General features: G+C 50.7%; 1 protein-coding gene across 1 annotated transcript in view; it reads left to right on the top strand.

Moving 5' to 3' along the window:
- The first annotated feature begins 9,111 nt into the window (after positions 1-9,111).
- Togaram2 (TOG array regulator of axonemal microtubules 2) overlaps positions 9,112-23,537 on the top strand; it is a 54,293-nt gene continuing 39,867 nt past the window's right edge. Inside the window, exons 1-5 of the mRNA XM_057780699.1 lie at positions 9,112-9,175; positions 17,885-18,023; positions 19,385-19,498; positions 21,348-21,635; positions 22,711-22,922. Of these exons, the coding sequence (XP_057636682.1) occupies positions 17,996-18,023; positions 19,385-19,498; positions 21,348-21,635; positions 22,711-22,922 (642 nt within the window). The 5' untranslated portion in view covers positions 9,112-9,175; positions 17,885-17,995. The remainder of the gene's footprint in view (positions 9,176-17,884; positions 18,024-19,384; positions 19,499-21,347; positions 21,636-22,710; positions 22,923-23,537) is intronic.

Genomic DNA, 23,537 nt, shown 5'->3' with positions numbered 1-23,537 from the left:
GCTGATCTCTATGAGTTCAAGGCTAGCCTGGTCTACAAGAGTTAGTTCCAGGACAGGCTCCAAAGCTACAGAGAAATCCTGTCTCCAGATCTGCAAATGTACAAGTTTACTTTAAAAAAAAAGCATTTATTTTTAGAAACTCACAATACATTTTCAGGTTCACAAGGGCCTTAATTTTTTCTTCTTTTTTTTTCTTTTCCTTTCTTTCCCTCCTCTTCTTTCCCCTCCCCTTTTCTTTTCCTTTTGAGTAAAGGTGTCACATAGCCCAATCTGGTCTCAAACTCTGATAACCTCGCTCTTGATCCTCCTGTCTCTGCCTTTCAGAGCTGGGATTGAGTATACTTGCTTTGTTTCTTTTTTAGACTCATTTTTATTTATGTGTCTGTGTGTGCACGTGCACGTGCATCTCAGAAAGTGTATATGCCATGTGTATGCAGTACCCTCAATGGCCAGAAGAGGGAGTTGGCTCCTCTGGAGCTGGACTTACAGGCAATTGTGGGCTGCTCAAAATGGGTGCTGGGAACATTGTTCCAGTCCCGTGGAAGAGCAGGAAGTGCTCTTAATTGTTGAGCTGTCTCTCTAACTCCAGGGCTGTCTTATTTGTATATTTTTTAATTAGTTAATTAGTGCTGTGGGATGATCTTTCTGTATGTTGTAAATATGTATTCCTCTCATTGGTTAATAGTATAAGCTGTTTGACCAGTAGCTGGGCAGGATAAGTTTAGATGGGACAATCAAACTGAGAACTCAGATGAGGAGGGGCGGAGTTGAGAGAGATACCAGCCAGCCACTGAACAAACAGGACATGTAGAAAATGAGGTAACAAGGCTTGATCCATGTGACAAAACATAAACAGAAATATGGGTTAATTTAAGTGTAAGAGTTAGCAAGTAATAAGCCTGAGCTATTGGTCGAGCATTAATAATTAATATAAGTCTCCAAGTTATTATTTGGAAGCAACTATGGGCAGGACAAGACAGATTAACCTCCATTTACAAATTAATTAATTAGCATCAGACAAGGTCTCACTGTGTAACCTTGTCTAGCCTGGAATGTGCTATGTGAACCAGGCTGGCTTCAAACACAGAGATCTACCTGCCTCTGCATCCTGAGGGCTTGTTTTTTAAAAAAAGCATTGCTTAAGTGAATGGTCAAAACCAGATAACTTCTTTTTAAAGAGATTATCAGATTTCAAAAGATTTTGTGCTTTATTTATTAATGTAGAGCTTTAATTTTTTTAAACAACACAAACACACCACTCTGCTAAGAAGAAAGAAAGAAAGAAAGAAAGAAAGAAAGAAAGAAAGAAAGAAAGAAAGAAAGAAAGAAGATATTAAAGCTTGCTGACTCTTACCTGGAATTGTCCTCTACTGGCCCCGGCACAGCTGGCCCTGGACTGACCTGACATGCCTTTTCCCATGAAGAAACTGAGCACTTTGAAAGCTCTGGGATGTGCTAGTCCAGCCCATGACCCCCCCTTGGTGGCCTTTGGCAAGCCTCTTACCTTCTATGAATGCCAACTTATCTTCTACAAAATGGAGACTGAATGGGGAACCTCAGACGGAGCTAGAGCAGTTTACGAGGTGTCCAGGAACCAGCACTGCACAGGGCTGAGGCTAGACCAAGGCCACTGAGCCAAGTAGGCACCAGGAACCAGCACTACACAGGGTCGAGGCTAGACCAAGGCCACTGAGCCAATTAGGCACCAGGTCCACAACTTTTCTTCTTCTTCTCCCAAGGACATTTAATTTAATCTATTTAGAGAAGATTTATTTTTACATTTTTAAAAATTGTGTACCTGTGTGTGGCTGTCAGCACATGAGGACGTGTGCGTGTACCTGGTGTGGCTGTCGGCATATGAGGACATGTGTGTTTACCTGTGTGTGGCTGTCGGCATATGAGGACATGTGTGTTTACCTGTGTGTGGCTGTCGGCATATGAGGACATGTGTGTTTACCTGTGTGTGGCTGTCGGCATATGAGGACATGTGTGTTTACCTGTGTGTGGCTGTCGGCATATGAGGACATGTGTGTTTACCTGTGTGTGGCTGTCGGCATATGAGGACATGTGTGTTTACCTGGTGTGGCTGTCGGCATATGAGGACATGCGCCCAACGAGGCCAGATCTGTAGGATCCCCTGGAATTGGAGTCGGTGTGAGTCACTCACTGTGGGTGCTGGGGACCAAACTGAGGTCCTCTGCAAGAGCAGTGTGTGTTCTCAACTGCTGAGCCATCTTCTCAGCCCTACCTGAACATTGCATGTTTAAAAGGTTTGTTTACTTGCTTTTGTATGTAGATTATTATTATTTTCTGAGACAGAATTTCTCTGTGTAACATTGGCTCTCCTGCTCTGTAGATCAGGCTGGCCACCAACTCATAGAGCCTGCCTCTGGCTCCCTTGTGCTGAGAGTAAAGGCATGTGCCATCACCACTCGGCTATTATTAATATTATTGATTATTATTATTTTTTTTTTGAGACAGGGTCTCTCTCTGTTGCTCAGGCTGCTCTGCACCCAAGCTATTCTTCTGCCTCAGCCTCTCAGGTCCTTGTCCTACAGACGTCATGCCTTTCTAATTCTATCAAATATTTATTTTCCCCATTATCTGGGATTCTTCCTCTCCCTCCTCTCTCTCTATAATTTTTTTTTCCGTAACAAATTTTAGACTGGGTCGCTGCTGTCATCTGTGTACCGGTAGCACAGTCCCTCAGGATGGAGAAGTTGTGAAGACACCAGGTCTGCTTTGCCTCCATGCCTGATTGTCCTTTCACCTGCGCTGCTCTGCTTCTCTGCCTGCCCGTGGCTCCAACAGAGAATGCTCTTTGTATTCAGCTGGCGACGGACAAGCTTCAAAAATTGATTTATAGCCATGGTTACTGTCACCCTGGCGAATAGTGAGGAACAAGCGTCTTCTCTTCCCTTTCACATCAGAGCCATTGGGCTGCTGTCCCTCTGGCCAGCCCCGGCTTGTCCTCTCCTGCAAGATGTCTGCGATCGTCATCCCCACTCACTGACTCTTTCCTAGGGAATTTGTGCTGAGGGCTTGAGCCCCTGGGGACCAGCGACTTGGAAAGAAGCCTGAAGGTAGCAGCTCAGGTAGCCTGGGAGTGTTTGTCAGTCACTGGGGGAGGCACTCCGGTAGATTTGCGCTGGTGGCTGTTTATGGTTTTAAAACTGCATTGGTAGCGGTGGGGACGTCTTCAGCAAACTTCCTTGTGGTGAGAACTTCTTTTTCTTGTGGTGGTGACTTAAGGGGAGCCAATGAAGATGTTTCTGTTGGAGACACACACACACACAGAGAGACAGAGACACAGAGAGAGACCTTGCCAAAGGAGGACATATTCCTGGGGATCTGATTTTTTCTATATTTTTTTTCTATGACCTTAAGAAGTACAATATTTGTATCTGAACTGAAGAATAAATTTGTTATTTGGCTATGGACATCAAGATCTGGTCCATTGCCTTGAAAACTTTGAAATGTATGAGAGATGAGATTCACAAGGATTCTTCAAAACTCTGGTATCCAGAAACCTTTCACACATAAGCTGGTCTCCATAATTGCATGGATTTGGGAGTTGCTTCATGCTTCAACTCTAATGGAGCTCAGCTGCCCCAGCTCCTAGAGCATGCTAAAGGCGCTAAGAGGTGGCATTTATGCCCGTTGTGTCTATTCTTCCTTCTCCATAAAACTTCTATTCTTGCTTTCACATTTGTCCTACAAAACTCAGTTGGGGAACTGCTGGGCGGGAGGGAGCACTGGCCCTGGGCGGGCCTGGCCAAGGGCATGCTTCAAGTTGGAAGAGAGCATATGACTCACCCGGAGTTAAGGGGACTGTGTCTTCCATTTCCTTCGCATTCCAGAATCTCTGAGATGTAAAGCTTCTTGGTAGGGTTGGTAGGTAGGTGAGGGCTAATGTGGGAAGAGTCCAGATCTACAGTGAATGTTCTAGAAGGTTATCTGGCTTCTTGAGCATCTCTAAGGGTGAGTGTGGGGGACTGGATCTGTCTTTGAATGTTGACTTAGGTCTGTGTGTTAGGGAGTTGACCCTCTTCTACTCCAAGCTCCCAGAGCCTTTGGCCGTTGTGGCTTGCTACTCTGCTGATGGCCGAGTGGGGCTCTAACATCCTCTCGTCCTCATTCTCTCTTTTCATCATGGCTTATGCACTGTGTCCTGGAGACCCCTCTTTGGGCCTGCATCATTTCTGATGGGAAACCCATTATCCTTCATACCATGGTCTTTTTTTTTTTTTTTTTTTTTGTTTTTCGAAACAGGGTTTCTCTGTGGCTTTGGAGCCTGTCCTGGAACTAGCTCTTGTAGACCAGGCTGGTCTCGAACTCACAGAGATCCGCCTGCCTCTGCCTCCCGAGTGCTGGGATTAAAGGCGTGCGCCACCATCGCCCGGCTATACCATGGTCTTTTATAGACAACGACCTTCTCTCTTCAATTGCTCTCAGGATTCTTTCTTTTGTCTTTACCTTTCTGAGCCTGATTATTGCATGCCCTTTGGATGGTGCTGGCTGGCTGACATCCTTCTCTAGTGTGCTGAGGAGAAGTGTATCTTAAGTAGGTGTGGCATTTTTTTGCACGTGGCTCTAGGCTCTTGTCCCTGTGGGTCACGTCTGACTCACTTGCTAGCCTTCTTACCCAGGGAGTGACTCTTTTCTGCATTGGGAAAGGCTCACTAGAGTCCACACCAGACATGTAATCTGGGTTCACGTGGGTCAGACTGGGTTATCAGTCAGTGAGCAGGATGTGCCAGGCTCCCTGCCAGTCATCACATGTCCCTCTCAGCACTGGAGGCTGTCGAAGTTGCGCTGATGTCGTCCATTGCTCCACTCCAAAGTCTGTCGGTTTCAACTCAAGCCCACCTCCCTCACCACGGTAACGAAGGCCTTCACCGGTCATGCTTGATCCAGCGGCTCAGAATGACCTCCTCTCTCGCCTGCCACCTCATTCTTTACTTTTGCTTAATTTTCATTTATGTATTCATTAATTATATATTCACAGTAGCATCCCTTCTCCTTCTCATTTTTGCTTCCCACCTGTAATTTTCTGGATCCTCCCGTCTTTCCCCTTCCTATCTCACACCATCTATTGATTTTGTCATATCTGCCCACACCATCCTGTCCATCTGTCCATCCCATCCTCTCCAAGTCTGTTCCACTGACCCCATCCCATCCGCTCATCCCACCCCCTGTTATCCCCGCCCCCACTCAGTGAGTCCCTGTGGAAAGCATCCTCCTTCAAACCCTTTCCTGTGACTGTGAGACAGAAGTTGTTCCTCTCTGACACCCCATTTGGAGGGTGGAGAGAAAGGAGAACAGGTGTATCCCACATACTCCATAGAAGCAAGCAATTAGCTTCATCGACCAGGCTCTGAGGGTAGGGGTTGTGGTTAGGGGGCAAGAGTGAGATTTTGGGGACCATGAGCAGTAAGGTCAGTTTGGAGGTCATACCACTTGCCTCTGTCTGTCTCTGCCTATGGAAGTGAGGAAGGTCAGCCATCCTCTCTGACCATGGAAGTCACCTAGTATCTGAGGCTCTTAGTTATGTGTGACAGTTTGGAAGCCTAATTAGGGAAGGCCCAGGGCTTCATCAGAAGTCACAGAGTAAAATCAGTGGCAGAGTTAGGAGCAGAATCCCTCCTGTCCCCGTGTCGGGCACTTGTGGCCCTGCCACCTCTACTCAGTGTACTCAGTGACTGCTCATGAGACAAAGGCACGGGGAGATGTAGCCCACACTTTCTATCCCCCCGCCCCATATGCTTCATGTCATCTCCATGTGGCCGAGACCATCCTGGTTTATAGTGGGAAAGTCAAGAGCATCAAACTTCACAATCCGTAATGATCAGAACCCAGGGCCTGCAGATTGGAGGCACAGTCTGGTCTTAGGGCAGCAGTCAGTCTCAGAGAAGAAGACTTCTCAGGGTCTCACTGTCCCTGCCCCCACTGAAGTCACATCTGTGTTCCTCTCTAACGTTATGAGAACCTGGATAGTGAGTGATGGCTTCGAGAGACGTGACACGGGACTTACCCATGTTTCACAGGGTAGCGTGTGTGGCTGCGGGCTGTGCCTGAGCCAGATGATGAGAGCAGGTTCTTTATGTGAAGGGGGTAGGAAGGTCAATAAGAGGAGGCTGGGCAGTAGTACCCAGAGCCAACCTGGCCCAGCCTGGCTGTGTGGTTCAAAGGTTGCCTTACACCATGGTGTGTGTGCTTGCCATGCAGTAGGGCACGTGTTCAGGACACCTACATCTTCCTGTTGCTAGACATGGATGCTGGCCCACTTTACAGATAGGCGAATGCTAAGAGGATCCATGGTGACATGTTTGTCGAAGGACTAGGCTCTGTCACTGGTTCTCAACCTGTGGGTCAGGACCCCTTGGGTGTTTCTGCAGATGAGGTATTTACATTACGATTCATAACGGTAGCAACATTACAGTCAAGAAGTAGCGATGAAACAACGTTATGCTTGGGGTCAGCTCAACATGAGGAACTGTATTAAAGGGTTGTGGCATTAGGAAGGTGAGAGACACTGGATTAGAGTCAGAACCGAATTGTCTGCTGCCGACTAAAGTGGCCAGCCTGAGAAGTGACAATGTACTGATTACCGCGACTGTCCTGAGGGGCTTCCAAGGAGGATGGAGTTCTTCCTGAATGTGGCAGCGAGCTTGTAAATCCTTATCTTTAAACTGTCTTATTAATTCGTTTCAAATAGTCATACAGAAGCTACTGTGAGCCCAGCACACACCTTTAATCCAAACATTTGGGAGGAAGGACTATGTGTGTCTGTCTGTGGGTTCAAGGCTAGACAGGGCTATATAGAGTTCCAGGGCAGCCAGGGCTGTGTAGAGAGTTCCAGGACAGTCTGGTAACCAAGTTCCAGGACAGCCAGGGCGACACAGAGTCCCAGGATAGAATGATCTACCTAGAGGGTCCTAGGACAGCATGATCCACATAGAGAGCTCCAGGCCAGCTAGGGCTACATGGAAAGATCCTGTGTGTGTGTGGGGGGGCTCGGGGGGCAGGGAAAGCAAGGAAGGAACTACTGTGGAGGTGCTGCGGGCAGGTACTGGGGAGGTGACGCTGGTCTGCATGGGTAGTAAACCTTCCGGGGTCTTTCTGGGTTGCTCAGCTCCAGGGTCGCTCTAGGGAAACTCTTGATGCTCCAGTCCTCAGAGGTGAGTGCCCTCAGAGAGCAAAGGGAGCGGAGGAGGGACCGAGAGGAAGGAGAGTAGAGCCAGGGGGTACTGGGACTTGGGGGCGGGGGAACGACTGTCGGATCACACCTAGAAACTCCCGTGCAGGCTGGCGTGTGGGGTGAATTTGGGGAGGTGCATATCTGGCTTCCCACCTATGGGACACAGAGTCCTGTCTGTTCGGTGCCCATCCTTTCTCTGATGCTCATGGCTCTTCCACTCACAAAGCATAACTTACCAGGCCTCCGTTTCCCCATCTGTAACATTGGGTTTCTTCATATTTACATCCTGCAGAGAACCCAGCTCCAGGCCGGGTCTAGGGGAGGCCTCTCATTTGTGGGGGATCTACAGGTGAAACTTGGGAGTGGGCTGCAGTTCGCAGCTCCCTTGGAGGAGGCCAGCAGACGGCCTCTGGAGGGACCAGCGCTCTCTGCAGGTGGACCCAGTTCTCCCTTCTGCCTGGCACTCTGGGCCTCCCTTTGCTTCAGGAAGCTGCTCCTAAGAGAGGCACCAGGGTGGCGCCCCTGGGCCTGGGGAGCAGAGCGGTGCAGTGGGTGAAGCTATTCAGCAGCTACGCTTCCTGGAGCGAGGCAGCCTACTCCAGACTTCCCGGTATTCTTGTATCTGCCAAGCTGACTTCTCTCTGAGAACTCGGAGGGGCCGAGTTTTTGGGTGAGCAGTTCTTCGAAAGGCTGCGAGAGACCTCTGCTCCTCCCCCGTGTGCCTTGGAGGGTGGGCTGCTGAGGGTCAGAAGTGGGCGAGACACGGGGCGGGCGGGAGCAGTTAGGCGCACCTTGCCTGGGCTGACAACACTACCGCAGGGGCTCAGTGAGGAAACACACACAGGATGACCGACTCCATGTTTCCTAAACGCTGGGCAAGGGAATGTGGCTGGGGAGGAGACCATGGCTTTCTGCTAAGTCAATATTTCTGGTGGGAGGAGCAGAGGGCCTACTTTGTTTTAGACAAACCCCACGCTCCCTTCTGGCAGCTTTTTAATCCTGACATCAGCTCTACTGAGTGTGTACTATTTTATACCCATTTTATAGACAGGGAAACTGAGGCGGGTCAAGGTTAAGTCCTGGTCAGAGGGCACAAGAAAGCAACAGCAGAATCAGGGTCAGACCTGGGGTCTGCTTGCTGCCCACTCTTCTTGGCCTCTCTGCCTGTGGAGGCAGGCTAGGGAGCAGAGGCACCTGGGGCCCAGAGGCCATGTGCGCAGGCTCACCGGCCTATGACTCCTGCCTCGGGCTGCTGTACCCCTCCTGAGGCAGCCACCTCACAGAGGAGCCTAGCTGTCTCTAGCTCGCTTGTGCGCTACCCCTCCCCCATTCCCCATGGGCCTAGAAGATAGGTTGGCCGCTGGGGCATGCCCAGCACCTGGGGGAGTCACGGGAGAAAGGAGACCGAGGGGAAAAGTCTCAGCTTCGTCTTCTCCCCCACACAGGGACTTGTACTCCTTCAGAGAGCGGTTGCCACGCAGCGGTGTTTATTCAAGAGGAGTCTGGCACAAAGCAGGAGTGTGTCGGTCGCGGCTGTGGCAACCTTGAGCCTGCTTGGACGGGAGGCCGTGGCCTAGGGTTCCTAAGCTGGGCCCGGGGCCAAGGCAGGCCAGGTGGGTGCTACCCTGACCCTGCTGCCTCCCTAGATGCAGGTACAGCATCGTCTCCAGGGAGACTAAGGACCTTGGATTCCTCCACTGGCAGGGGTTTGGCCTCTGAACAGAGAGGTGAGAGATAATGGTGTTCACTGAGCGGTTTGGACCGGGGTGCTGAGCTTCCAAAGTCTTTGGAAGGAGGGACAAACGGTAACTTGGAGCAAGCACAAAGCGTGCTGTGAGGAGAAAAGGGAGCCGCGAGACTGGAGGAGGTCCCTGCCCATCTCTGGGTTTCTCTGAGAGGCCAGACTTGCCGCCGCCTGACTGATACCGGCAAGGAAACAGGGCTGCCCTGGGCTTGTTCCTGTCTGCTCCGCAGGTTCGTGACCTTAGGCGGTGGGTGGTTCTCCTCTGGGCTAGATTCCCTGGGGGTGCTGAGACCGATGCTGCCAGCAGGGATGGGGACGACGCTGAGCTCGGGGACCAGGGCACCAGGTTACCGTGAGGGTTTTGGAACAATTCTGTTCTGGGTTTGAATTCTAACACCACACACACGTGCGGGACATATGGGGCTTTGGCTTGGCCCGTCTGAGCCTCAATTTCTTTGTATGTTAAGCCTCTCCTGACCCTGCTTTTGGGAGTGGAGACAGGAGGGCATGTGGCTAGCCCAAAGACAGAATGGAACTTCCGATCTTGATTTCGTCGTAAGAGTGGCGCTCAACTCGTTTCAAGCTACTCTGATCTTGGTCTCTCAACACTATGGTTCTGCTGGCCACCCTCCAGAGTGAGGCTCACATTGGTAGGGGATCTGCAAGGGTGATTTTGTTTATTTTTCTTTGTCTTTTTTTTTTTTTGAGTCAGGGTCTCATGTAGTTCAAGCTGGCCTCAAACTTGGTATGTAACTGAGGAAGACCTTGAACTCCTGGTATCTCTGTGTCTCTCTCCAGAGTGCTGTGGACACAGGAGCGTGCCGCTCTGACTCTCAGAAGGCGGGATCTTTTCCAGAAGTGTGAGGCTTAACGGGGCTTCCTTCTGTCCCAGCATCAGTGAGGTAGCCACAGGCCATCCTGGCACCTGGCCCCAGAAGCGGCAGGCCTGTAGTTGGGACTTCCCGAGTTTAGTACAACTGGCTTAAGTTCTGTCCAGGGAGCAGCATGTTTGAAGCAGGGAGAATGTGGTAGAGGATAAAGGGCAGGATACATCGACCTGGGCTCTAAAGACACCTGCCTCTGAAAGCAGCGATAGCCTCCCATCATTCCCCAGGGCTACCATCCTTGCAGACACAAAGATCTACTGTCTATGAGCAGTAACAAGGTGGCAAAGCGATGCTGTTGGGGCCACTCTCCGCACAGACACGGCAGATCCCATTGTCCCTTGTCCTTATCATGGCCACTTCCCTGCCGGGGCTCATCACTCTCCTAGTCTCTCCCTGTTTTATTGCAGAGCCCTACCACCCACGTATGCACTGCCAAGGCCCCGGGTCACACTTGCCTTCCTTCCAGTAGCATGGCCCGTCGTCTTTCGGAGCCTGGCTTCCTCCACCAAACTCACTGCTGTGGTCATCCTTGGTACTGACCACGGCAATCATTGTTTTCCCTGCTGTGTCGTGTAAACAGCGAACATTTGGAATGCTTCCGGATTTGGTAGCGAGCCACCTCACGGCTGCTGGGAACGTTCCCCCATCTCCTCCCCTGGGTCATAAGCACAAGATTGCCTGCGGGTAGATAGCCAGGACCGGAGTTGTTGGCACGGGTGCAGACATCGTGCGCTTTGCTAGAGAAAGCCAGCCTGAGTCCAGGTGAAGCTCCAGTGTGCAACCTGCTTGTGGCCGCACGGGTTTCTGTCACTCTCCACTCATGCCAGCTGGGTACCACTTCCCATCTCATTGCATGCCAACCTTGGTAGAGCAGTGGCCACACCACATTTCTAGTGTTTCCCGGATCACCAGGGATGTGCACCTAGCTTGAGTCTTTCCCATTTTCCTTTGCCTAAAGGTCCTGTGAGCAGCTGCGGGCTGCTGTTTTCCTCCCCAGCTGCTCTTCCGTTCCTGGAGGGCCGGCTGCCGGCCAGGGTTGTTATTCCTCTGCCGTCACAGACTCGAACTTCAGGGTAACTGTTTGGAAACTGTGATTTCCACTTGGTCTGGTTTTAACCCTTTGCTTCTTGGCTCCACTTACCCTCCTCATCGCCCTGGGATTTCTCTTCAACCCAAGGTTAGAAAGCAATGGCATTCCATGAGCGCTCTCAGCATCCTAGGTGAACTCCAGCCTCTGACAAGTGAGCCGCTGCTGGGACAGTTGGCATTCTCCTTTAAAGTTTTCATTGATGACTGTTATTACATGTGCATGTATATGATATATATGTGTGAGTACCAATGTGCCCGGCACGTGTGCAGAGGTCTCCGTTTTCCCGAGCACACACACACACACACCCCAACATGCACTGGAGGTCACATTCCTTGGCTCTGTAGGGCATAAGAGGTAGGTAAGGTGCTGTGTGTAGGGTGTGGGGTGTGTGGATTCTTGGTGGCATGCTCTATCCTGTCTGCGGAGGTCACTGCAAGGTCACGATCTCTACAAACTGTTTTCTTTGAATGAGTCTCTTGGAGCTTTTCTCTTTTTTTATTTTATTTTATATTTATTTATTTGGTTTTTGGAGACAGAGTTTCTCTGTGTTGCTTTGGAGTCTGTCCTGGAACTCACTCTATAGACCAGGCTGGCCTCGAACTCACAGAGATCCACCTGCCTCTGCCTCCTGAGTCCTGGGATTAAAGATGTGTGCCACCACCACTCAGCCGGAGCTTTTCTCAAAGTGGCCCCAGATTTGCTATTCCAAGTGCCCTACCCAGCCTGCCAGCCATCCCCTGCTCATCCCAGAAAATCCAGGAAATGTGCCTATTGTCCTCTGGAGGGAGCATCTTCACTTTGTCTCTGACCACAGCCAGGCCTCAGCAGTGCCCTGCCCCAGAAACTTTCAATGGGCCTAGAGTTTCCATTCAGGACCTGAAGTCGACAGTGCCCACTGTTGACTGAGAGGGTTAGACACAGCATTCATTGATTGCCTTTGGTTTTCAGCTCTCGGCATTATACCTAGGGCCTCAAACATGCTAGGCAAAATGCTTACCATACAGTGAGTTTTTGTTTTCTACTTTTTATTTTGAGACAGTGGCTCCCTACGTTGCCCAGGCTGGCCTTGAAATTTCCCTCTTTTCCTGTCTTAGTTTGCCATTGGGCCATCTTTAAAAATTTAAAAATATATAAAATTTATATATTATATAATACAATGCAATATCATGTATCAGATAATATATTTTAATATAGTAATGTAACATATATAATATATGCGTATACGCTGTATAATATATACATTTATATAATTTACATATATATGTAAAATTTATTTACTTTTATTCTTTGACAGTTTCATGCATGTATACAATATATAGTGAGTCTATCCATCCCAACCATCCCCTTCTTCCCCTAGATTCTCCAACACATCTCCTTCCCTGCTTCATGTCCTTTTATTTTCTTTCTTTTTTTGAGACAGTGTTTCTTGGTGTAGCCCTGGCTGCCCTGGAACTCACTTTGTAGACCAGGCTGGCCTTGAACTCAGAGATCCGCTGGACTCTGTTTCCTGAGTGTTGGGATTACAGGCGTGCACCACCACCTGTCCTTCTATCCTTTCTAATGACCCGCTGAGTCGGCTTTGTGATGAGATGAGATGTCACCAACTTGATCTTGTTCAGGTAGCCATAGCTGTAGTGAGTTTGTGAGTGCAGCAGCTGTAGAAGAGTGTGTCACAGTGCTCCTCTCCATCCTCCATCTCCTACAGCACTGCTCCTCCTCATCCTCCAGCCCCTACAGCGCTGATCCTACCCATCCTCCAGCCCCTACAGCGCTGATCCTCCCCATCCTCCAGCCCCTACAAAACTGCTCCTCCCCATCCTCCATCTCCTACAGCACTGATCCCCATCCTCCATCTCCTACAGTGCTCCTCCCCATCCTCCATCTCCTACAGTGCTCCTCCCCATCCTCCAGCCCCTACAGTACTGCTCCTTTGTTGTGTCTCATCTTGGGGAAATTTAGCTGACCTGAGTCTCATGTTATCTGAACGACAGAGGGCTTACAGGAGTATCAGTCCCATCTTACCTCATGACTGAGGGATGATGGTCCTAGCAGGCAGTAGGGTGGCTACAGAGATGGTGGAGGGGGCCCCAGTTGTGTGGCTGGGGGGGGCTTTCTCTGAACCATCTTCTTGATGGTCTACGAGCCAGTCTCAGCGGGATCCCAGGGCCCTGAGTGGATGGGTGAGCTAGGGATGCCTCCACCCAGGGTGTGGTGGGTGTGCGCATTAGTCTCCCTGGTGAGAGTGGAGGTGACTTGGGACTTGTGTTAGTCAGCATTCATCTCTGTGACTGACAAAATGCTTGAGGAAACTGACTTGAAGGCCGGTTTGGTTTTACCTCATGGTTTCTGAGGTCTATGTTCTCTGGCTTTGTTGTTTCTGGGCCTGTGGTGAGGGGAACTTCATGACAGGGTGTATGGAGTAGACAAAGCCGCTTGTCTCATGGCAGACGGGGACAAGAAGACACAGTGAGAAAGGAGCTGAGGTCCCAATGTCCTTTTCAAGGTCACGCTCTCAATGATCTCTTACTGCCTATGGCTGACTCCTTAAAGGATCCTCTCCCTCCCAGTGGCCACCCTCCCCTTGTCTCCAGCTCCCCCATCCCCTGATCTTTTCATGCCAACATCAAGAAACCGTCTGCTCGCTGCATCAGCTTCCTTCTTCCACTTGCTGGTCACTCCCTGTCCCCACAGGCACAGTTGACATTGGACGTCTTCCTCAGTCAGTCACCACATCATCTTCTGACAGGGTCTCTCACTGACTGTGACTTTGTATTTGTCTAGAGAGTTGGCCAGAAAGCCTCAGGCCTCCTTCTCCCCCTCCCCCCCCGCTTCCCCCCAGTTCTGGGATGGCAGGTGTGTGCTGCCCTGTCCAGGTTCTGGGGGATTGGAACTCAGGTCCTCAGGCTTCCGTAGCAAGCTTTGTGCCAACCGAGCCGTCTCCCCACCCCACTGCTGTGCCTTTGTTAATTGCGGCTGCGCTCATGCCCAGCCACACTGATCACTAAGTAGGGCCCAGACCCCACGTTAATGAAGGGCCCATCTCTGTGTGTTGAATCATTGCTGAGACTTGTCAGGGGTTCAGAGGCTTTCAGCAAAGTGCTTCAGTCACGCTGTGCTCAGGGGTGGGGTGTGACCTTGCTCCCCTTTGTATTGTGGTCTTTGGGTCATGGTGAGCTGGAGTGGACCCTCAGGCCTCTAGCAACAGCTAGGAGATTAGAGTCAGCAGACTTCTTAAGGACAGTAGGGTTTTCCTCTGGAAGGCTGTGGCTGGGCTACCTCTGGGAAGCAGAGTTGGTGGAAGACTTGAGGTGTGTATCATCAGAGGGTGGCTGCCCCTCACCCCCAGAGAGAAGGCACCATGTAAGGAAATCTTCAATTCAACCTGTATCTTGTCTATACTAGCAGGCAAGTTTCGACTCTTTCTTTCTTTCTTTCTTTCTTTCTTTCTTTCTTTCTTTCTTTCTTTCTTTCTTTCTCTTTCCCTCCCTCCCTCCCTCCCTCCCTCCCTCCCTCCCTCCTTCCTTCCTTCCTTCTTTCCTTCCATTTATTTTCTGCACTGGAGCCAGAGTCTGTAAACTTCTGTTTCTTGATTCTGTCAAAACCGTTGCTTCCCAAGCATGCCCTTTCAGGGGCTAACCCCACTCCAGAGTCTGCACCATGGCCACCATAGCCTTCCCAGGCTGGGCCTCTGGGTCTCCAGACCCACAGATGTGTTTGTCCTTCCACATCTGGATTTGGAATGCCTTTCTCTGTTTTGATCGTTGACATCCTGATTCAGGCCCAGCAAGGCTGTTTTCCTACTGTTGACATCTCAGACAATGGTGTGGTCCCCCTGGGTGCCTACCTGCCCAGATACTGCGAGTGTCCCTTTGTTTCCCTGGCCTGACTGGTGTGTCAGTGTGTAAGTACTTGCCCCACACGCGTGGCCGTGAGCACCCACTTTGTTCTTCCTGCCTAGGTGACAATAAGGACTCATGTAGAAACAAGGACTCACAGTGAGACCTGGAGGAGGCCAAAGGGACCTCTGAGCTAGGTACAGTGACACAGTGACACTGTCAACACTCCAGAGGCTGAGATGGGAAGATCTGAGTTCTAGGCATGCCTGGGCTACATATTGAGATCCTATTTCAGAAAAGGAAAACAAAAGGGTGTGTGTGTGTGTGTGTGTGTGTGTGTAGAATCTAGTTTGAACTTCTGCATCTCTATCTCCTGCATGTGGACAGTCTATGTGAAGGGTGGGAAGGTCATTTCCACTGGAACTTTCAAGATGGCATGAGGGAGCCTTTGTGTTTTGTTTTGCCCTGCCTTGCTGCCCGAGCTGTTTGCTGTTCTCTTTGGGACAGTAGTTCCCTGGGAAACAAGGTGAGCATGGACGACGGGCCCTGGCTGTATAGTCTGTGAGAGGCCCAGGGGCGGCTGAAGTTTGTTCTTGAGGCTGGCACTCTGGAGCCAATGCTAGCTTAGTTTTCTTTCTACTTGAAATCTGAGTCCCTTCCGCCCTGTACCTTCATTCTTGCGGTCAGGGCCATCACGGAGCCCTGTCACCACAGCTTTCTGGAAAGGAGCAGAAAATGTTTATTTGAGGGAAACTGAGGCTGAGAGAGAAGGAATCAGACACCTAGGACAATGTGGAACATGGAGGGGTGAGAATAAAATTCTGGTTATTAGAATATGCTGCCTCACTGAGTCCTTTAGGTTGAGTTTAGATTATTCAATAAGTAGAGAACATAGGCCTTCATAGCCAGAATAGTGTCTTGTACAAATGGAACCTCAATGAATTCTGCCTAGGGCACAGTAACTGAATGTCCCCTGAGCTAAATCCTGAGCTCCGTGTGCACTGGAGTTCCTCACTCTGACTTTTGTCTGAAGGACAGGGATCTATGTAGGCCCACCACACCCTGGGCCTTGGTGATCTTCCGGGGTTAGGGATGGGATGCCACTCCTGGCTGTCACTTGGGACATGACTGCTTGTCCATTAACCAGCGTGGCCAACCTCCTCTTGGGCAGGTGCGTGGGAGACCCTGCTTTGTGGATCTCTGGGGACTAAGGGGTTGAAGATGCAAACTTGCGGGGTTGCTCGATGGTTGTACTGTGGGAAGCTAGGTGATGGCCCAGTGGTTCCTTCCTGTGAGTTCCCAGGCATGGAGGAATGGGGATGACTCAGTCTGTGGACATTCTGACTTCCAGGGGCAGCCTGTGAGGACAGTCCTATTCACAAGGCATTGCAGTAGCAGGATTATAAAAACGGACTCGTTCTGTGCTCTTGAGCAACTCCTAATGGTCTGTTTAGAAAGGCGCACTTTGAGTAAACTGAGGCCCCAATGACTACCTTGACAACCTAAGGGGAGAGGGGAGGGGGTAGCTAAATTTTTACTGTGGGATGAACCTGAACTGTAGGCCAGTGGCTCAGTCCTGTCTGGACATCAAAAGTCACTTTGGAGTTAAAATGACAGACACACCCTTGTAGCCTGCTTACTAGAATAGTTCAGTGGGAGGGGGATGGATGGGCGGGTCCAGGTGGTGGTGTCTCTTTGTAATTTTAACAAGACTCTAGGTGACAGAGATCTTCCGCCAGGCTTTCGAGGAGGAATGTAGATAAATGTGGCTAATTTACCTAGATTGTCTACAGATACTGTGATTCTCTGACGAGAGTCAACACCTCTGGCCTCCAAAGCCTCAGACTCTAGCCTGTGGGCTTTCTTTTAGACCCAGAGTGGTACTCTAGGTCTTCCAGGAAGCTGCTGGCCTGGCCAGCACATTGAACCTCTTTCTCACCCCTCTGACTGAAGGGTGAGGACTGTCTCTGTGGGCTAGAATTTTCTCATTAGCTTGGAAGAAGCGCTGTTTTGCGGGTCTTCCTGGTTGTGGTTACAAAATGTGGCTAAATCTTTCTTATCCTGGTAGTTACTGAGGAAAATTCTGGGAGAGAGGACCCAACTGCCAGGTAGGGGGACAGGGTTGGGTCAGGTCTGAGCCTCATTCAACCTGTTGAACCAGACATTGCCAGGAATTCCCTTACCTTCTGAGGCTGGGTCAGGGCTTGTGGGAGGCTGGCTTCCAGGCTGGCTTTCTCAGCTCCTGAGCTGGGAGTCTGTTGTTCAACAAAAGGAAGCTGGCATGGTGTTCTTGCCTGACCCCAGACGGCATCTGGAGGGAAACACTCTCAGGGGTTGACACTGGGAGGCCCAATTTTACCACGACTCAGGTCTGACTGTGTCCCACCTCCACCTGTTTCAAGGACTGGATAAAGCTGTGTGGAGTTTCAGAGCCTGCAGTGAAGCCCAGTCAGTCAGGGGCGAGAGCTGATGGCTGACCCTGAAGGCTTGAGGGAGGTGAAGAGGCTCAGAGTGGCCAAGGTGGCTCAGAGTCTGAGAGCGTTAGAGGTGTAACTTGTTCAGTGAAGTGAGAACCAGTGCCATGCTCTTCTTACCAGTGTAAACCTGAAAAACAAACAAAACCCAAAAAACTGGAGGGCCAATGTTGGGGAGACCCTGCCAATGCCCCAACCTTGAGCTGAGGATAAGCATCTGTCACAGGCTCCTAGGCAGCTCCTGAGGCAAGGACTTTGGAAGAAAACAGAAAGTACTAGGAAAGAAGGACAGAATGACACCTTCCCTGAGGCTTGAAGGCATCCTATGAAAGTGACAAGGAGTGACAGGTTGATTGGGCTCCATCGGGGGATTCCTCTCCAGGGTCACATGGCTCCAGGGCTCTGGGAACTGTGGCATTTCTGAGAGAGGACAAAGGGCATCATGGGTCTGGCATTGATCTTTTCACCTCTGCCAGGCTTTAGCTTTAGTTCTGGTAGATTGCTGCAGAAGGTTTAAATTAAAGTATTTTGTTTCTTGTTTTTCTTTCTTTCCTTCTTTCCTTCTTTCCTTCTTTCCTTCCTTCCTTCCTTCCTTCCTTCCTTCCTTCCTTCCTTCCTTCCTTCCTTCCTTCCTTCCTTTCCTTGCTCACAGGGCCCTGGATGTCACAGACCAGCACTCTTTGGACCCCCGAGGTCTGCACTCAGGGTCCAGGGACAACTGCCACCTCCAGACAGCCTGGTGGGCACCTTCCCCACCTAGGGCATGGACACCCATGATGATGTCCCTCCAGGTAGGGAACCTTGATGAGCTGGGTACATTCCTTGGATAGTTTAGGGAGATACATCCAGGTGGTGGCTGGCCACATGGTGGTACTGGCTGTCCTGACTTCAATTGCCTTGTCTGTCTGCAAAGCTCCAAGGCCTGCAGGGGTTTGGAGTGCCCTGGGGTCTTCGACTGGCTTTGTATCTGCTTTGATTCGGTGGTTTGGTTCCTTGAAGGGTTAATTCCATCTTGTGGTTGTGAGCCTGTGGGTGGCCAGGTCAGGAGACAGCCCAGACACTCTGATTTCTGGTGGAAATTGAGGGATTTCCCTCTGCCCCAGATGAACTAGATGACTCTCAAATGTGAAGTTATTACTAACCTTGGATGTATACACACACACACACACACAAGCACACACACATACACACATGTGTATATATATATATATGGGTGACCTTAGGAAAGAAGGTAGCAGCTGGGAGATCTTCCCCACCTCTCTACCCACCCAACGTCGTGATCTTTCTTCCTCTCTCAAAACAAAAGCAAAGAAAAAACAAACAAATAAGCAAACATAATCAAAGAAGATAAGAAATCCAAACAAATCAATGACCACAGCAATAACAACTATAAACCGGGGAGTTTGTTTTGTGTTGGTCAACTACTTTTGAGCACGGAACTGTCACGAGCATGGTTGATGCACCTAGTGTTAGAGGCCAGAATCCCTGCACGGTACAGGCACTAGGAAATGAAGGACATCATTGGCTAAACAAGGGAGGCTGAGGAGGGGAGACTGAGATCAGTGCTTGAGGCCTTTCAAGGGCGAGGCAGGTGATGAATGCTCTGAGACACGGGCTTTGCCAAGGTCAAGGCTTTTCTGCCAAGGGAGTTATCTGTCATGGGTACCAGAGGATGGTCCAGGGAGAGCACCAAGATGCATGGTGACAGAAGCCGGGGCTGTGGTCAGCAGGGATCATTTCACTGGCTGCTGGAGGATGGGGACTGAGGAGACTGAAGAAAACATAGCTAAAGGGTTTGGACCCAAAGCTGGAGGGAGATGGAAAACACAGAGACGGAGAAAGCAGCCATGAGGGAGGAAGCAGCCATGAGGGAGAAAGCAGATATGAAGCAGGAAGAATTTGATGGGAAAGGGAACCTACTGAGGCCGGGGCTGGCAGGGTTTGTGGGATTTCTTTGAAATCACTGCCTGTCTGGTACCCCCATCAGTGGGTTAGGCTCTGGTGTGAGGTCTAAGACCTGCCCTTGGTTCTTCTAGCAGAGACCCCAAGGGGGAGAATGGTAGTGAGCATGGGTACTCCTATTTTTCCTTTATACCTTAGTTCTGGTCCCAGAGGACTCTAATGTACCATTATCCTGTGATTTTGTCCCCAGCCAAAGTTCTGGCTCCAGTGACTGTGAACTGTGGGAGTGTTCCTCGGACTAGTGCTGGGCTCCGAGTGCCCCCACCTGGAAGCATCGACTCTAGTCTTCTCGCTTATGGTGAAGGTGAGAGCCTGCTCTGGTGACTGGGTCACACCAAATGGCCCTGGTGGCCCCTCTGGGGTCTTTGGCATGGGATTGGAGATGATCCTCTAGAAACTACCCAGTCAAGACCACTGACGGGAGCTGGAACCACAGAGCCAGGAGGAGGATGGGATGACATCTGGATGTTTGGACATCCTCCAACTATAGCAGGTGTTTTTGTATTGTGGCCCTTGTTTAAAATGCTCCTAGAGACTAATTTTAGCACAGTAGAGGAAGTAGAGGATCAGAGTTCAAAAATCATCCCCAGCCACAATGAGTTTGAAGCTAACCTGGGTACATAGACTCTTGTCTAAAAGAAAAAGAAGTTAAAAACTTACAATTATTCAAACTTGTGACCATTTAAATCTGACAAAACATTTATATACCAACTTTTATGTGTGTGGAGTGATGCCTAGTTTTAAAAATCATTTTAGGGAGTAGAAAAGAAAAACAAAACAAAAACAGAGAACCACCCCCCAAAAAACTTAAACAAAAAGTAGAAGCGAACAAAAAATGTCTCCTTAGGGGACGAGGGTCTCCAGGGATGGGAACGTGGTGCTATTGGTATGAATTAGCTCTTCTGGGAACCTGGGATTCCTCAAACTCCAGCAAGACCGGGCTGGTCTCTCCAGGGGCCTGCATCTTGGGCTTAGGAATGTGCCGGGCTTGAGTAGACCCACAAACATGACTGCCTGCTCTGATGCTTGCCTTGACTCCACTCAGCCCCTCTGTTACCTTCTGCTCCTGGACTCTCCACTCCGGTGTCCAGCTATGGACTGCTAGGGCAGGGCTCCACTCTGCTCTGAGTGGAGGCTTCCATGGCTCTGGGTGCTTATGTTCTCTCAGGTTGTGGCTGGTCAGGGAGTTTGGCCATCCTTGGGTTGTATGCCAGCTCCAGCTCAACCTCTGCAGACTGAGCATCAGGTCTTAGGACTTAGGTCCAGGGATTCCACGAAGTGAAACAACATGGAAGCGCCTCTGCAAGCACCCCACCCACTCTTCCCGGTGCTCTTCCAGGTTTTAGGACTCCTCTGGGTCTTGTAGTTTGCTGTTGCTTTCCTTCTATATCACTACTCACAGCAGCGAGCGCACTGAACATTTCTTCTGTGACTTAGGGCTCATCTCATATTTCCCTTGAACCTATTAACAGCAAATCACATTCCTCTGATTGAAAGTCCATTAGTCACAAAGCCTGTGCTCCACTCATCCCTGTCCCCCTGCCATTTGGACCGTGCTCAGCACATGGGCAGTGCCTACTGAGCGCAGGGCTTGAAGTCTGCAGGTGAGCACGGCTTGTTCTGAAGGCCCGGCTTGTTCTCTGGATCCACGTTTGATACTGTCGGTGCTCAGAGTTTGCCCGGCTTGTTCTCTGGATCCACGTTTGATACTGTCGGTGCTCAGAGGTTGCCCAGCTTGTTCTCTGGATCCACGTTTGATACTGTCGGTGTTCAGAGGTTGCCCGGCTTGTTCTCTGGATCCACGTTTCATACTGTCGGTGCTCAGAGGTTGGCTCCTGGAGCCTGGTGGATGCATTCCCGGGGCAGACAGCCTTTTCCCTATGTATTTAGCATTCCTTGCTCATTCTGCACCAAGGCTGCCTATAGATCCCCTTTTATCAACTGAAGACTTCATGATATGGGTCTCATTCAGGGTTATGTGTCTGTGGCTTCACTAATCAATAAATAGTCCCTAGGGAGGTCTGAAACTCACAGAATGACTGGGATTCACCAGGCATATGGCCCACCTTTCTGTGGAGACAACACAAACAAGCTCATGCCTGCTGCCACCTTGGGTCTTGGCTGAGAAGCCACTGCATCTCTGTTTCTCCCAGCCTCTCTGCAGCCAGTGTCAAGTGTCCCGCTAAGTGGTGAGAAGCCATCACAGCTCTTGAGTGGACACAAAGACCAGGGAAGCCGCACGTTGGATGCTCCTTTGAAAGGCTGGCAGGCCAGGAATGGCTACTCCAGGAACCTTGGCGCTCTGCCCTTGGGGCCCCACCCTGTGGTAGCTATCCCCTCCTTGGAATCAGAGGCCAGCAGTGTGGCCCGGGACACTATCCAGATTAAGGACAAGCTCAAGAAGAGGCGGCTTTCAGAAGGCATGACAGCATCTTCTCAAGGTGAGGCGTGAGGTCTGGGACTCCAGAACCCAGGCTATGGGGACCAGCTGGTGTTCAGTCTCTTAGGGGTCCACCGGGGCTGGTCAGTGGGCTTCTACTGATGGGGTGCTGCTTTGTGGGATATGTGGGGGACGGTGAGGATAAAGAGTAACAGATGCTGGGAGAGAGCAGTGCGTCTTTCAGGTCACTTTAGAGTCAAGGCGGCTCTGCCCTGGGTCAGTGGCTGTGCACTCAGCCCGTGTCCACTTGGCACCAGACTGGCATTTTGTGGAAGTGTACAGAATATGACTGGGATTCACCAGGCACCTGGTTGACAGCCTATGGAGTCTATTCCTCGGGTCTTAGTGGATGTCTTATTATGTCCACAGCTCTGACCAGGACAGCCTATGGAGTCTATTCCTCGGGTCTTAGTGGATGTCTTATTATGTCCACAGCTCTGACCAGGACACAGAACACAAACAACTAAAGGGAGGAAAGATTCACTTTGGCTCAAAGTTTCAAGCCATGGTGGGGAAGGCAGGGTGGGGCAGCTCGGTTCACGGCAATGGGTGCATGTGTCTGAGGCAGTTCACAAACCAGGATGCCCGAGCACAAGGCTGGACCCAGGGCCCAAGCCGTAACCTTCAAAGGCCTCTCCCGAGTGACCTACTTCCGCCCTCCTCCAGCTGGGCTTCATCTCCTAAAGCCTCCACAGTTGCTCCAAATAGCACAGCCAGCTGGGCAGAGTGCCCCAAACACCAGCCTGAGAAGGGACATTTCAGATCTGAAGTGAGGAACATGGAGGGTCACAGAGCTTCTAGCCAGGATTAGCTGTCCCCTCTCTAAGCCCAACACTGCTCTTGTCTTTCCCCGCATGCCACCTTTGACTGACTTCTATGGAAATGAAAAGGGACCCTCAAAACCCTCTGCTTGTCTGCTGTTATGCAGGGTGTAGGGTGTCGGGCTAGAGGGAGCCCTGCTGTCTCCCCTCAGCATCCCTGTTTCTCCCAGGACTCAAGGTGTAGGTTAGTATGGAAAACCCTTCTGCTTTCCATGCTCCAGGTCCTAACTCATTCCCCATCTTACCCTCGCTCAGTCTCTCTGGATCCTGGGGGAGGCCCCAAAGGAGTTCCTCTGAGGAGTACCATCCCCCGTACCACCTCACAGAGGCTTCTGAGGGTGGCCAGGCCAATGCCTCCCATCCAGAGCATCCCCACCACCCCTGAGGCCAACGGTACCAAGGAGAAGGACCTGGACCCTCCTGGGAGCAGACAGCATCTCCAGGACTCAGGAGCCAATGGCCGGGGGGTAAGGAGGTTCCACAGCTCTGGATCTTTACTGAAGTTATTCTATCTGCTTTTCTTTCCGTTACCAACCCTTGTCCCGGGCTCTGTGCCTCTCTGTGAGATTGAGATCAAGATGGTATCGGGAGAGACTCAAGGCTGCCATTACACTTCTCCCTGAAAAATTCCAGACCCCCACAGCTGACCTGGGAGTTCGGGTGGGGGTGCTACCTGAGAGATACAGGGACTACAAGACTGCCTCTCCTACACTTGGTAGCCCCAGGGATTTCCCTGGTATTCATGTCTCGGGATTTGCCTGGTTTTCTGGACACCTCTTGTTTAATGCCAATGAGTTGGCATGGGGAACCAACCCCGCCCCCAGGCCCTATTTTGTAATCTGTAAAATCAGAGTTTTGGATTGGGTGTTTTAGAGGGCCCCTTCTAGCTCTTATAGTCAAAGATTCTTCTGAGATGAGAAGAATGCAAAAGGAAATAAAAACAACAGAAGAACTTGCCAGCCTTCCCACTGGAGTGGCCGGGAAGGAATGACCTCTCCTGAGGGGCTGGGGTGGGGCTAAGAGCCTGGACTGGCATCCTTTCCCCAGCAGGCTTCTGGCGGGAGGCATTCTGCGAGGTTACT

Source organism: Chionomys nivalis, chromosome 1 (genome assembly GCF_950005125.1).
Source record: "Chionomys nivalis chromosome 1, mChiNiv1.1, whole genome shotgun sequence".
Classification (NCBI taxonomy): Eukaryota; Metazoa; Chordata; class Mammalia; order Rodentia; family Cricetidae; genus Chionomys; species Chionomys nivalis.
Note: the sequence above shows the minus strand (reverse complement) of the source record. Positions and strands in the feature narration are given on the sequence as shown.